At 48.9% G+C, this 15287-nt stretch overlaps 1 protein-coding gene across 3 annotated transcripts in view; it reads right to left on the bottom strand.

Annotated features, from left to right (window-relative positions):
• The window catches only part of ACSF3 (acyl-CoA synthetase family member 3), a 67310-nt gene that overhangs the window by 15988 nt on the left and 36035 nt on the right, over positions 1 to 15287 (bottom strand). For all 3 annotated transcript variants that reach the window (XM_081119976.1, XM_081119977.1, XM_081119978.1), the window contains 2 exons: positions 14712 to 14821; positions 2802 to 2928 (listed from right to left, as the gene is read on the bottom strand). In XM_081119976.1, the coding sequence (XP_080976102.1) occupies positions 2802 to 2928; positions 14712 to 14821 (237 nt within the window). The remainder of the gene's footprint in view (positions 1 to 2801; positions 2929 to 14711; positions 14822 to 15287) is intronic.

The raw sequence follows: 15287 nt of genomic DNA, 5'->3' as shown, positions 1-15287 counted from the left end.
CTGTTCTCTCCACGTCCGCATCCCCATGTCCTCAGCGCCGACAGCAGGGTCAATGCAAAGCCCTGGGGATGCCCGGGTCCTGGAATCACCTGTCCCCTGGCACTGGGCTGGCACTGGAGCCCATGTCTGTTGAGCAGCTTCTCTGAGGGCGTGACAGTGCTCAGGTGGAACTCAGAGTCAAAGTGAGCTGTTAGGGGAGTGTCTGAGGGGAACCTTTGGTTTCTTCCCTGAGAGGCAGCCAGGAGCCCTGGGGCTCCCCACACATTCTCCCTGGCAGAACTAGGCTGCAGGGAAGGAGGCGGGTACACACAGGGCAGGGAGGGCCACAGGGGCTGGAGTTGAAGCGGCTGGCTTCTGAGAGGAGCTGGCCGGACTCGGCCCTTCTCCAGTTCCTGCTAGAATTCGCATGGCAGGAGGGGCTGGCCAGGGAAAGGGTTAAGTTTAATTTATCCTGATTTCTATTTAATATCATGCTCTCCCCGTAGGAGCCAGCAGCTGTGAGCTGATTGCGCGCTCTCATTATGCAGTCTGTATCGCTAATGGCCTGTGACAAAGGCATGCGGCTTCCAGGCCTCACCCCCGAGAGCCAATTAAACACACATACTCCCTTCCTGTTTGCAGTGCATTACAATGAAATTAAACTGAATTTCAAAATCATTTTCTCCTAAAGACATCTCTTTACAATAATTAATGCATACTATTCCTTTTCAACTGAAATATTCATCAGGAGCAGCGACTAAAATGTTTGAACGCAGACTACCCCACATTTTGCATTGCTGCCGCCCCAGTGCTCAGTCAGCCCTGCTATCGGCAAAATCCACAGGGTTTTGGTTCCTGTGCTTTTAAAGAAAAAAAAATCTGCAGCTTTTTATCTGAATTTTAAAATAAAAGAAGATGGCTACAAAGTAAGTCAGGTTTCCAAATTGGGAGCATTCAGAGGGTTACTGAGGGATGCATAAAAAGCACAATTAGTTCAAAAGTAGTATTTCCTAAATTCTGCACTTGAAGGCCATTAACAAAGAGAGATTTGTTTCCACCAGACTGACATGTATTAATGCAAATGTTTACACAGGGTAAACCAGAAGGGCTGTGCTAATACACTGACCACATCCTGTCACAGGCAGAGCAAGGAGGCCCCAAACAGGTAACCTGGGCTTCTGGGTCCCAACCATGGGGCCCTCTGCTGACTGACACCCCAGAGTCTCCTGCCAGAGTTCCCGGGGCACTGGCCTCTGTTCTGGGGGCCAACATATTCCAATCTGCAAACCCTTTAAGAACCCTGCCCAGTGTGGAGGGACCAGGGGGACGGGATATGCCAACCACAGCTGCTAGGAAATACACTTCTGAGAGTATGTGAGAAAGAAAGTCATAGATGGCTGTGGGATCACAGGGTGGGCATGGGACTGCCACCTGCATGGGGGAAGAAAGGGGGACACCTGATACCTCCCAGAGGACTTTCTATCTGCCCCTTCACCCTCAAGCCCCCACTCGATGGGCCCAAACAGCTCCCCACTCTGTCACTCGGTGACCTCAGGCCCATGACAGTGGCAGATTGGAGAGTGGACATGGAATCCATCCCCTACAGATCCACGCTGACCTAAGCCTGTTGAGATGACACATGTGCAAGTGTCAGCCCAAGGCAGCACATGCCATAGGGGTCACCAGGCTAAGGACCACGGCCAAGGCCATCTTCTAACACATCCTCTCTTGGGTCAATTTGTACAGTGAGCCCTGACAACATCCCATCCCATCTGCGGGCGGCTTCCTTTCTCCTGAGCTCTGCTCCCACAGCAGAGCAGGGATCAAGGCATGTTTCTGATTATGGGGCCACATATGCTGACATGTGAAAATAGGCTTTTCCTTTTAGGAAATATTGCCTTGAGATTATTATGAACTCGTGTGTGGTCAGCACAAAAATTTTAGAAATATATACAGAAAAAAGAAAAGGAGAAACCATCCAGTATCTCACCATCTGGGCGTCAAGACCAATGTTCTGATGCATATTCTAGATGAGCACACACACCAGGGAATCAATGCAGCTGCAAACCTAAACATTCCCAGTATCTGCAGGGCCCAAGGGGGTGAGAAAGATAGGGGTGCAGAAGGGGACAGGGTGGGGAACAGAAGGGTGGAGGGATGTAGGGCAGGGGGCTGGAGGCGCCTCAGAACAGGCTCTGGGTGCCGTCCCGGGTGAGAGAATGCAGCATGGGGGGCCCCCCAGCGCATTCCAGCAGTGCTGCCTCTTCCTGCCCAGCCACTGGGGCCCCAGCTTCTGGTGACAGGTTTATACTTGCTCACTTGGGCAGGTGACACAAAGAGTGCAGACTCTAGTAGGGAATAGGGAAATGAATAACCTACACCAAAAATAAACCACATCCCATCAGAACGACTTTGATCCTGATAGGGTGAAGGAAGATTTACAAAGCATGATGGGCTAAGAGAGAGGATGGGTGGGAGGGGGTGAGGAGGATCTCTGACTTACAGTGCAGTGGTGACTGGGAAAGGGGGGGATGCGTCCTGACCCAAGAGGGGTAATAGGACTACCAGGCAGGGGCTGCTGGCCCTCCTGAGTGTTGAGGCCTCAGGAGTTTCCTTTTAGAGGCCAGCAGGGGGCGGAGGCGCTGAGTGGAGATGCAGCTACGAAGATGTGAGACACAAAGTGCACCCCCTAGCCCTGTCTCTGCCCTTGACAGAAGATTCTGGGTTGTCCAGGCGTGGTGACAACCTGGAGTGGCCAAGTGATATTCCTTCCCTCAGGCCCTCTCCTCTGTTGCCCTCTCCCTCTCTGCCCTGCCCCCTACCTGTTTTAAACCAGCCATCTGAGGTGAAGGCTTTCTTTGTTTCTTCTGGTTTGCCCCAGTATTCCCGGAACACAGAGGGTCCCCTGACCAAGAGCTCCCCTTCCTTTTCCTTGAATCCCGGGACCACCTGTGGTGTGGGAGAAAAACATGCACGTCAGAGCAATACCTCCCAGGATGGGGTCTCCACCTGCCTTCCCTGTGCCCCTGCCCGACCTGAGGACCACCGTGCTTTTCTGAAATTAAACACTGTTGGAAATGGTTGAGAAACAGCTTTCAACACAGAAACTCAATCAGAGCTGCTCCCTGAGCTCACCCTGCCCTGGGTAGGGCTGTCGGTTATCTCTGCATCCTAAAACAGCTGCATCCTGTAGATTCAAAGATGTGAGTAAGTGGCCAGGTCTCAGAGCTTGTGCCTGGCTGGATTAGCTGCCTGTCTGCTTCTGAAAGCCATGCTCCTGGTTTCCCATGCAACCCTGTGTTCAGGGCATTTTTTGGATAAACCAGGGAACTCAGGAGAAGCAAGCAGCTGCCTGCACCCTGCCTGTGGCTACTGGAGCAGCTCCGAGTTGGCGGCACCTGCTGTAGAGCCCTCTGGAGGTGGCTGCTTTGCTTGGTGAAAAGGGAGCTGACAGAGTAGTCAACAGAGGCGGCAGCTCCAGGAGGGAGACTTGGGTGCCAGGAGACAGTGGCACTGGAATTCATGTGGTCGTGGAAAGCAGGGGAGCTCAGTGTTTCTCCAATGTGACCACAGTGAAAGGTGGGAGGGAGGCTCGGTTTTAGAAGAAACTGAGCAGGGGCGTCCATGGTGCCAGAAAAGCATATGCAAAGGAGGCCCCTGTGAGGTCACAGGTACATTCCTCTGGTAAGCCACCGCTGGCTTAGTTGGAGAATTCAACACTCCTCACTAGTAACAGAACCAGGAAACAGCAACCAGCAAGGCTGTGGAAGAGCTCAACACCCTTAACAACCTACATCTAACTGATATTTACACTCCAACCCAACAGAACATTCACCAAGCATCACCACATATTCTGGGCCATAAAACATACTTTAACAAATTCTTAAAAACTGAAATCATATCAAGCATGTCTTCTGACTATAAGCTAGAAATCAATAACAGAAAAATCTCTAAACACTTGGAAGATAAATACCACACTTATAAATAATCCATGAGTCAAAGAGGTTGTCTTAAGAAAAATTAGAAAGTTATAAAGTATTTTGAACTGAATGAAAGTACAACACATCAACATTAGGGGAGGGGGTACAGCTAAAACAGTGCTTAGAAGGAATTTATATCATTAAATGCATATATTAGAAAAGAGAAAAGGTCTCAAATCGATAACCTAAAGTTACGACTTAAGAAACTAGAAGTTCGATCGGTAGCGGGAGCACAGAGCCGACCCCAGAGGCCCTCAGTAGCCCCACCGCCGCCGGCCTAGTCGCCATCACACCTGGGAGGAGCCGTAGCTGCAGCAGCTGGCGCCAGTCATCATCACTGCAACCATGAGCAGTGAGGCTGAGACCTGAGTAGCAGCCTGCCGCCCCCACCCTCAGCCCTGCTGACACCACGCCCGGCACCAGGCAACGGTGAAGGCAGCAGAGGCCCTGGCAGCCTCCCATCAGTGGCACTTGCCAGCAGGGACAAAAAGGTCATCACCACGAAGGTTTTGGAAACAGTAAAATGGTTCAATGTAAGAAACGGATATGGTTTCATCAACAGGAATACACCAAGGCAGATGTGTTTGTATACCAGGCTGCCATAAAGAAGAACCCCAGGGGTACCTTCTGGTGTAGGAGATGATGGAGAGGCTGTGAAGTCTGATGCTGTTGAAGGAGAAAAGGGTGTGGAGGCAGCAACTGTTACAGGCCTGGTGGAGTGCCAGTAGGTATCCAGTGAACGTGTAAGGCAGTAAATATGCAGCCTCCCATGACCATTACAGGCGCTCTCCACGTCGCAGGGTCCTCCACGCAACTGCCAGCAGAACTACCAGGATGGTGAGAGTGGGGAAGGGAATGAGGGATCGGAGAGTGCTCCTGAAGGCCAGGCCCTACTGCAGGCGAAGTTCCCACCTCACTACACGTGGAGGCCCTACGGGCGTTGACAGCAGCATTCCAGGCCCTCTGTGCTGCGAGAAGTGATGGAGGGCGCTGGCAACCAGGGTGCAGAACAAGGTAGACCAGTGAGACAGAACATGTATCGGGGCCATAGACCACGACTCCGCCGGGCCTTCCTCACCAAAGAGAGCCTAGAGAGGACGGCAATGAAGAAGGTAAGGAAAATGAAGGCGGAGACCCAAGGTCAGCAGCCACCTGAGCGTCGGTACCCTTGAAACTTCAATTACTGATGCAGACGCCCAGAAAACCCCACACCACAAGATGCCAAAGAGACAAAAGCAGCTGATCCACCAGCTGATAATTCGCCTGCTCTCAAGGCTGAGCAGGGTGGGGCTGAGTAAATGCCGGCTTACCATCTACCATCATCCAGTTCAGTCATCCAACAAGAAGGAATGAATATGAAATTACAGCAATAAGAAATGAACAAAAGATTAGAGCTGAAGACCTTCAGTGCCTGCTTTTTGTCTGTTGACCAGGCAACTAGAACTATCTGCATTATCTATGCAGCATAGTTTATTATTTTTACCTAAAGATGTCTCTTTTTGGTATTGACAAACATGGTTTTTGTTTTTTAAAAGCTTGGTTTTTCTCAATACACCTTTAAAGTTTTTTAAATTGTTTCATATCTGGTCAAGTTAATATTTTTAAGAACCTCATTTTTAATTTGTAAAAAGTTTACAACTTGATTTTTTTTAAAAAGTCAACAAACCGCAAGCACCTGTTAGCAAAAGGTCTTAAATAATTGTGTTTTTAAAAAAAAGGAACTAGAAAAGAGAAAAATTGTTAAAAAGCAAGCAGAAAAAAAGAAACAATAAAGATAAGACAAAAACTAAGATTACAAAGAGAAAAGCAATAGAGGAAATACAATAAATCCAAAAAAGCTAGTTCTTTGAAGAAAGATCAACAAAACTTCTAGCAAAAATAACAAAGAAAGAAGAAATGGAAGACACACATGATCAGTATGGGCAATGGGAAGGGTATCACTTCAGACTCTACATAGATTGAAAGGTTAATAAGGGAATTCTGTGAAAAACTCTATGCACATAAATTTAGCAACTTAAATGGACCAATTTCTTAAAAATCAGTCTATCAAAACTTACCCAATATGCAATAAATGACCTTAGTAGTCCTATAACTATTAAAGAAGTTGAATTCAGTTAAAATCTTCCAAAAAAGAAACCTCTAGACCCACATGCTTTCATTGGTAAATTCTAAAAAACATTAAAAACCCCTGTAACTCCAATTATATATAAACTCTTCCAGAAGATAGAAGAAGAGGGAACAATTTCCAACTCATTTTATAATACCAGAATTACCGATACCCAAACTAGAAAAAAAAGTATAAGGCAATTAATTACAGACCAAAATCCCCCATGAACACAGATGCAAAAATCCTTAACAAAATGTAAACTAATAAAATCCAGCAGTATACAAATTAAATGACACACCACAACCAACTGGGGTTTGTCCTCGAAATGCAAGGCTGGTTCAATATTAGAAAATCAATCAATACAATCCCATATTAGCAGCCTAATGAAGAAAAATCAATTGATGCAGGAAAAAAAGCATTTAAAAACATACAACATCCATTCATGATAAAACTCTCAGCATATCATAAATAGAATGGAATCTACAAAAAGTCTACAGCTAATGTCATGCTTAACAGTGAATGACCACATACTTTCCCCGTAAGACCTGAAACTAGGCAAGAGTATCCATGCTCCCGTTCCTATTTGCCATCATACTGGAAATGCTCGTCAGGACAATAAGGCAAGAAAAAGAAATAAAAAGCATGCAGATTGGAAAGGAAGAAATAAAACTGTTTCTATTTGCAGAAAACATGACTGGTATATGTAGAAAATTCCAAGAAATCTACAAAATCTCCTAGAACTGATAACTGAATTTAACAAGGTTACTAAAGGATACGAAGCTGAACACTAAAATCAACTGTACTTCTATATACCAGCAATAAGCAATTAGAAATAAACAAACAAAAAACTCTACACTTACAAAAGTTGAAAAAGACAAGGGAAAGGAGGAGGAGGGACAGAAGGAGGGGAAAAGAGGAAACACTGAGGCATAAACCTAACAGAGCTGTACAGGTTCTGTAAGCTGAACTCTCCACCCCCACCCCCTCACCCCACATATGCTCCAAAGCAGACCTAAGTAAATGGAGGTACATACTGTGTTCATGGATTTGAAGACTCATCATACTAGGGATGTGAATTTTCTCCAAGTTGGTCTATATATTTAATGCAATTTTGATCAAGATTCCAAAAAGATTTTTTGTAGATATAGACAAACTCTTTCTAAAATTGGTATGAGCAGGCAAAAGAACTAGAAGAGCCAAAATAACTTTGAACAAGAATGAAGTTGGTGGAATAACACCTCAGTTTAGAAACTTACTATAAAGTTATAGCAGGTAAGACTGTGGAATTGGCAGAGGAACAGACACAGAGATCGATAGGAGACAACATATAACCTATATATAGATGTGTTCAAATATGTACAATCAATTCTCACAAAGTTGCAACAACAACTCAATGAAGAAAGGGTAGTCTTTTTAACAAATAGTCTTTAAACTGGAAAAATCACATGCAAAAAGTAATCTCCACCTAAACCTCACATATTATGCAAAAACTCACTCAAAATGCATCATAGATATAAACTGTAAAACTATAAAACTCAGCTCCTGCCATCTGTGGACCCTCTCTTTGTTCCTCCATCTGAGCTGGACCTCAAAGTCCAGACCCAGCAAAGCCACGCCCTGCCCTCCTCTCCACGGCCAGGGCTGGTCTGTGTAGTGGGCGGGAAATGGGGACCAGTGCTCATCAAGAGAGGGCTTTCTGCCCACGCCCCAGCACTGTATCCTCAATTTCTGATTTCACACAGAAAGAAAAGATATTTATGATCTTATTCCAGGCAAGTTGCATGAAGTGAAGAGATGCTAATTCCATGAATTCTGAGGGGCTTTTTTTTTTTTTTTACATTTAGTGTCTCTGAAACAGGGCTGTGTCTCACCATAGACGGTAACTTGGATTTGGTGAACGAGGAAGACTGCTGTCTGCAGACATAGCACTGATGTCCCATGGCACACTGACCAGCCCTCGAGCACAGCAGCTGCCAGCACACAGGCTCTGGGGCCACAGACACGTAGAGTACAAAGCTAGGGTCTTCTGGTACCAAAACCAACTCTCTCTCAACTAGAGCCCCCCAAGTCCCATTCAATCCCTTTCAACACTTAATCTGAGCCCTTTCTTAGGTTCACCTGACATGTCTGCCACAGGATAAATACCACAGAGACAGGCCAATTCACCAATCCTAACTTCATTGAGATTTGCCTAGGGAACTTCTGGTCTATGGAAAGCAAATATCAAGTAACTAAGATATGTTATCATTTTCTTTACGCCAAAAAAGACAAGCATTTTCATTTCTTGGGGGAGAGAGTAAAAGTGAACCACCAGACACAGCTCTGAACACACACATGTCCATCGCACATTTGCTTATGTCATACTAACTCACTGGACACCTTGACACTAGGTCAATTTAATTTTGGTGGTTGAAGGAAACTTTAGAGACAAGGTTGTGAGAATATCAAGACTGAAGATAAACCAGAACAGTCTGAGGAGAATACCATAGAGAAATAACAAATTAAAATAGTGTATAACAAACCTTGCCTTCAACTAAAATCTGCCACTCGCATCACCAAGCCACATACAGAGCCAGAGCCCTGCGGGGTTCTGCTGGGATTCCTCAGAACCATTTGGAGATGACATCCACATCTGCTAGGAGAAGGAGCAGGGCTGGGTGGATGCTCAGTGGAGCCCACTCCCTATGCTCTGGGGACCCCAGCTGTTCCTGAGGGTGCTTCGGGTACAGGTTGGATGGGGCACGCAGCCAGACCCTGGGTGCCCAGCAGTCTCTTGTGACTTCATATCACACCTGCTTTCCACACGGCAATGAAAATCTGGGCTGTGTTCACAGGGGACTCCCGTCTTTGCGCCTACAGGAACACTGTGTGACTGAGGGCACAGGCACCTGCACATGACTGCCTCTCCATTTACTACGACCAGCGCCATGCCTGAGAGCTGCCAACACGAGAAGGAACGCTTCCTCATCTGAAGCAGCCTGAATCCCACTCTCAAAGGCTGCAGTGTCTGCCCCAACTCTGAACCATGTCCCACTGGCCTAGTGACCTGCTGGGAGCAGCACTGCATTTTTCTCTATCAGCGGCAGGTGTTGCTGGGAAGTCCCCAGGTGGAACCCCTGACACCTGCCCTGTTCATGATGAGAAGAGGCTCTGCCTCTCTGTGGTGGAAGGCATACTAGAAGAAGGTGCCAGAATCCAAGCAGGTAAGCAGGGGCAGGATGCGTGGCAGAGTGCCTGTCCCTAACGACCCCTCCTTGACTGTGGGCTCCCGTTGTACCCTGATGAAGGGCTGCCCAGCCAAGCATTTCCCACTGCTTGGACCAGAAAGAACTGGCCATCTGCATAGGAATGAGCCAATGGGAGGAAGGCGGGACTTCCGGCCTTGCGTTTCAGAGCATGCCTTAAAGGGTATTCAGGGGCAGGCTGTGGTTGACAGCTGCGAAGAGAGAGGCACAGGGCAGCTGAGCGCTTGCAGGCATTCACCTGGCACATCAGGGTGACAAATGGACTCTTTTCCATGCGAGATTCCCCCTTTAGGGTCATGCAGCCTCCTACCTGGCCCTTGATAGAGGTGGTGACTCCAATGCAGCCCAACAGGCAAGGAACTGTCTGTGGTTTGTCTCAAGTGTCTCTGTGGGGACAGCACCATTACCATCGTGGGGCAGAGCGTTCCAGGCCCCACTGTGGGTCATGTATAGCAGTTGGCAGCACACGTAGTGACAGATGGCAGTGACAAGGGAGGGGACTGGAGATGCTGGTGGCACAGGGAGGAGGCAACAGAGCAGTCTGCTGTCCAGAGTGACAGCCTGCATATGGATAAGCTATGAGATAATTAATTTTTTAGAAGAAATAAAAGGAAGCAGCGCTCATAGCCACTGTCCTGCTCCAGCCAATGCACATACCACATGGGTCTCTTTGCATTCTCAGCAAGAGAAGACGATGCTGTGTGAAGGCCTGCTTACCCTCTGTGTTACATACAGCTGTGAAGCCCTTTCTCTGCTGATGGACCCCATTGTTGCTGGCTGGCGCTCGACTCTCATGTAAGCAAGCAATTTCAAAAAATAAAAAATAAATAAATAAAGAGACAGTGCGAGACGTGCAGAGTTTATAGGCGGGAGCCAGCTGGAGGCTGCAGCACATGAAAGATGCATCGCAGCAAACAAAGCCACGAGTTAACCCAGCCCAGCAGGGAGGTAGCAGCCAGAGGAAACCATGAAGGTGGAAGAACTACTTCAAATGGTGCCAGAGAACCTCCCAGTGGGGGAGGGGAAGGGCACCCACTCCTCCAGTGAGATTCCCCCTGAAGTCCCACCAGACAAAGTTGCAAGGTTCAGGAAGTGCTGTAAGCAGAGCCACAGGCAGCTGGGACAACTGAGCCCCCTGGGCTGCTGGCCACAGCCAGGGCAGCTACACACTCAGGGACACCTCTAGAGACACGATGCTGTCAGTGCATGACAACCCACAGTGAGAACCCAGACTGTATTCTGTGGGGCACACAAGTGCGCTTTACCACATACCCAGGACAAGTGAGTCACCCTCTGGCCCTTATACACCCACCCCTCAAGCACCACAGCTACTGGGTGATGTGGGCTGGTGAGAACCCCTTGCTCTGGGTGTGCAGGAGTTAACAGGGATCCTCCTGTTGTCTAGGAAGTACTGCATGGCCCAGCAAAGGCCTGAGGGACACCCACCCCTCACTGTTTGCCATGAGGGGTGCGACTACTGCTGATACAGGTTTGCAGATCCTGGCAGCAACATGGGGCTTGGTGCCTGGCCCAGAGGAGTCTCCTCATGTGCTAGTTGGATGCAAGAAGGAAGCAGTGGATGGGAGAAGCCGAGGCCACAGTGCCCACAGCAGACTGGCTTCAGGGAGGTTCTCAGTGAAGATATCCTCGCTCCATGTTCTACGCTCACCATCACCACACGGTGCACTTCTGCTCAGTCGGCACTTCTCTTTCATAAATGCTACCAGCTGACATCGTGCCTACCATTCAGGTGTGCAGGCCTGCTGACTATCTGGCTAAGAAGGAGGCATTTCCAAGTTCAAGACTTGCCCTCAGGACAAGCCAGGGAGACACCTGACCCCAGACCGACCTTGAAGTGGAGAAAAATGCCACATGTGACATCGCAAGGTCAGTAGATAAGAGGAAGACCACAGTGTGGAAGAGGAATTTGATAAGATGCCAATCCCAGGCCAGGCTTGGCTCAGCGGTTGAGCATCGACCTAGGATCCAGGCGATCAGGGTTCGATTCCAGGTCAGGGCACATGCCCAGGTTGTGGGCTCGATCCCCAGTCGGGGGTGAGCAGGAGGCAGCCGATCAATGACTCTCTCATCATTGATGTTTCTATCTCTCTCTCTCCCTCTCTTTTCCTCTCTCTGAAATCAATAAAGATATATTTAAAAAAAGAAAAAAAAAAAAGAGTATTGGAAATAAACATGCCAAATTAAAAAAAAGAAAAAAAGATGCCGATCCCATGCCATGGTTGCTGCGCTGGGGGGTGTTCTGGGGGAAGGGCCATGGGGCACAGCGCAAAGGAATCCTGTGTGTGGAGAAAGAGAGGGAGGTGTTTATGATAAGTGACTTGGGTGAGGGTTGTACAGCGTTCTTTCTACTGTAATTTTTGCAACTTTTCTATGACTTTAAAATTATTACCAATTAAAAGTTAAAAAACACCTCTTGAAACAAATCATTTCAGCCATCCTGACTTCTGACCATTAAAAAGTCAGTCCTTACCAGTTTGGGCTGCACTAACAGAATTTATAGTGTATCAGACAGGAACTGAAGGGTTTTGCTGGCAAATCTCTTTTTCAGAGACGGTATCAACACTTTTTAGCAGCACATTCACAATCCATGCAGGAACTGAACAGGCTGCTGCCTCGGCAGCACTGCAGAGGCCACCTATACCGACAGTCCATGCGACTGTAGCTTCCTCCTTTATTTATTAGTAATCACGGTCCCCAACAAGGCCAGTGTTAGTTCCTGTCTCTGCTGCAACGTGCCACTGAAGTGGACAGAAATGAGCTTCCTTCAGGATGGCCTGGGCCTCAGTTTTCACACCTTCAGGCCTAACCCTGCCCAGGCTCGTCCCACATGCTGCAGCGCTGACGGGGTGGGGGTGGGGGTGGCACGGGCACGGAAGTATGGCCGTGATTTGCTTGGAGCTGAGGTTGCATCTCATGGGGCGGAACGCCCACGTAGGTGACTGCCTGAGTACTGCTCCGTTTTTACTCTACAAAGTCCTGGGGGCAGGGGCTGAAAAACATCTCTGAATCCCCACTTTTAAAGGATAAAGGTAGTTTGACAAATGCCATCAAACACAAGAGAGAGGTGTCATTACTCTACCCATGAGTGAGACCACAAAGCCCTGTTTATGGTTTGCGGCCCTCAAAGGTGACACCCTCGAGAGCAAGTGTCCTACTACAAAGGGCCTCCTTCAAGAAAGACACAGGGAAAAAGAAGCAGGTCCCTGCAGCCAGGACTTAACCAGGGGTCCCTCCTTTGGTCTCGGTCACCCCATAGGTGGCCTTTGCCAAGCGTGGCCTCATTGGTCACGAGACCAAACATTAGGTCCAGGTCCACCATAATCCCTGTGTGGGACAACAGGGTCTCTGGTATCTTTTCCAGTGGTGTAGTCCTCAGACTCTATGAGGCTATCAGGGCAGCTCCAGTCTGAACTGTCATCCTGATCCCTTCACTGAGTTGAAAATGTTCTAGAACACACCCTCAATCCCCTACTTTCCCATTTAGACAGTGGGGTGTATCTGTATAGAGCTCACCATGCAGGAAGGATGAGACCCTGGCTCCCTTACCCCCCCTCCTGTCCCTATGGACCCTCAGAGCTCTAGCCAGTGGCTCGCACATCCCTGGAGCCCCCCTTGTGGAACAAGTGCTTCCTTCTCCCTGGCTGTTAAGCGCTCTGGGCCAGAGCTGCCGGCTTTTTCTATTTTAAGCGAGTTTCCGTGCACAATTCTCTGTAGACTGAAACAATCAAAGACGGGAGAGGAGCTGTCAGATGGCCGGCTGCTTGCCACCACAGGTGCGAATTACTTAAATTGTATTGTAATTTAAGAGGGAGATGCTCCCCACCCCCACCCCTTCTCTCTGGCATCATCTCTAGAACAGGTGCACATGGAGGCTGAGCCATCAGGTGATTGGCACCTGGCAGAGGTGGAGTCAGGGATGCTGCTGCCTACGCCACTTGCATCTGATGGATCCATAAACCTACACTGTTCCTCTCTCTGGGGATCTCTTGATGGAGCAGTGTCCCTGGAACCCACATTCCTGACCTGACACACAGGCTAAGCGTCCATTGGGGGAGGCAGCCATCAAATGCAGGGAGGGGTGGTGACGTGGGAGTAGGTGGGAGTCCACAAGGAGGTGGGGGTGGGGGAAAGCAGTGCAGGGCACAGGCTGAGAGCCAGAAAAGGACCCCACAGTGTGAACGTGGCTGATGGCCCTGGACTAGCAGTGCAGAGGCAAGTGCCCTGGCAGAGGGCAGTCAGGGAGTGAAAGCAATGGCTCGGGACCCTCAGGGTGGCAGTGTGGGAGCAAGGCTGTGTCTAGAGGTCATCACATCTGGGAATAGAGGCTGAGAGAGTGAGAACCTAGTGAGGGACCAGGTAAGAAGTTTTCTTGGGTAAACAGAATACCTACTTTTTGATCATTCTGAAATTTTCATTAAGTTACACTTTAAAGCATCCAAGTTCTACCTATTTGCTCCCACAAAAAAATTCAAAAACAATCTCCTCAGCCCTCCCATTTCAGATGTGGAAAAGGGCCCACAGAGCATGGCCTGTGCCAGCCCCTCCTGGCACAGGTGAGGTGCAGAGCTGGGAGACTGACCAACTCAACGGTGCTTATGAAGGATAAGCTGGAATGAGGACTCACTACTGTCATCTTCTGAAACCTCTGAGTAACAGAATCAATCTCATGTGATGTCTAGTATGGATATCTGCTGTAGAGAAAATAATTTCCTTTTAAATCAAAATTTCACTTCCCGCGAATCCCTAAACTTTCCTGTGACTCCCCTTCACTTATGACCAGCACATTTGTAGCTATTTAAATCTTCACTGAAATAAGAGACAGTGTTCCCTGCTTCTTCACCCTTGTGAATTTTAGAGCAGTACAGAAACTAAGAGAGAGCTACCAGCGATTTCAGTAGAAATGGGTAGCGTTAATTCAAAGGGTTCTGTAAATCCGCCCAAAGAGCCTTAGCGAGGCTGCTGGAGTGGCCACACCTGCCCTGGAAGTTGTGTCGGTGTTCACTCTGAGTGGGCACCAGGGTCCCACCAGCACAGAATTTTTAACCAGATCCCACTGACAGCGACTTGTTTTAACTTGGGTGGTACTTAGCCAGTGCAGTCACGACCCACCGCAAAGTAACCCCAGTGCATGGAGCCCAGGCAGAAGCCCGGCAGAGCACTAGAGGTCAGGGTTCAGCAGGCCTTGGTTGCCCTCTTACACTGTCCACACAGTGCAGTGCCTAGAACACCAGCCAGCATCTCCATCATCCAGGAGGGCCATCCCTGAGCAGTGGGGATTCCACCACCAAAGCAGAGACCCTCAACCTCTGTGACTGGCCTGCTGGGTGATCATGATGGCACAGCACCCACGTGCCACCAGGGGAAAACACAGAGGCTCACCTTGGTGCCTTCCTCACTTCCTTCCACGTGGATGTGGGGGCAGCCCTCCTTCTGTGGGTTTTCTGACACAATTCTCACCTCAATGCCCGGCAGTGGGGTCCCCACAGAACCTGCAAGGAGGGGAGAAATGCGAGACAAAGACGGTGGGGTCAGAGGGATTTCAAAGGAGAGGGCTGCACACCTGATGCACCCAAATCCTGCCTGGACAGCACTCACAGAGGAGAGAAGACCCGAGAGCATGGGGCCCCACTTGGTGCAGCGGGTGCCCACCTTGTTGCAGCAGCAGCCAGTGCTCACAGTTCCTAACAGCGTGCAGGGTGAGGCTCTGAATGCTCCAGAGAGCCTTCAAGTCATCTTAGGAAGGCCTCCCGACACCCATGGCAGGATGCTGGGATGGCTCCCACTTGTACTCCAGCACCTAGATGAGCAGCAGTAAGGGCACTGGAGTGCACCTGTCCAGAAAAGGTCCCAAGAGGCACTGATGATGAAAGATGGACAGTGAAAAAGAATCCTCATGGCAGTGGGATAATATCGCTGGCATTCTGGTTCATTTATTAGGCACCCACGGTTTGTTCA

The sequence above is a fragment of the Miniopterus schreibersii genome, assembly GCF_964146895.1.
Source record: "Miniopterus schreibersii genome assembly, chromosome: 18".
NCBI lineage: Eukaryota > Metazoa > Chordata > Mammalia > Chiroptera > Miniopteridae > Miniopterus > Miniopterus schreibersii.
Note: the sequence above shows the minus strand (reverse complement) of the source record. Positions and strands in the feature narration are given on the sequence as shown.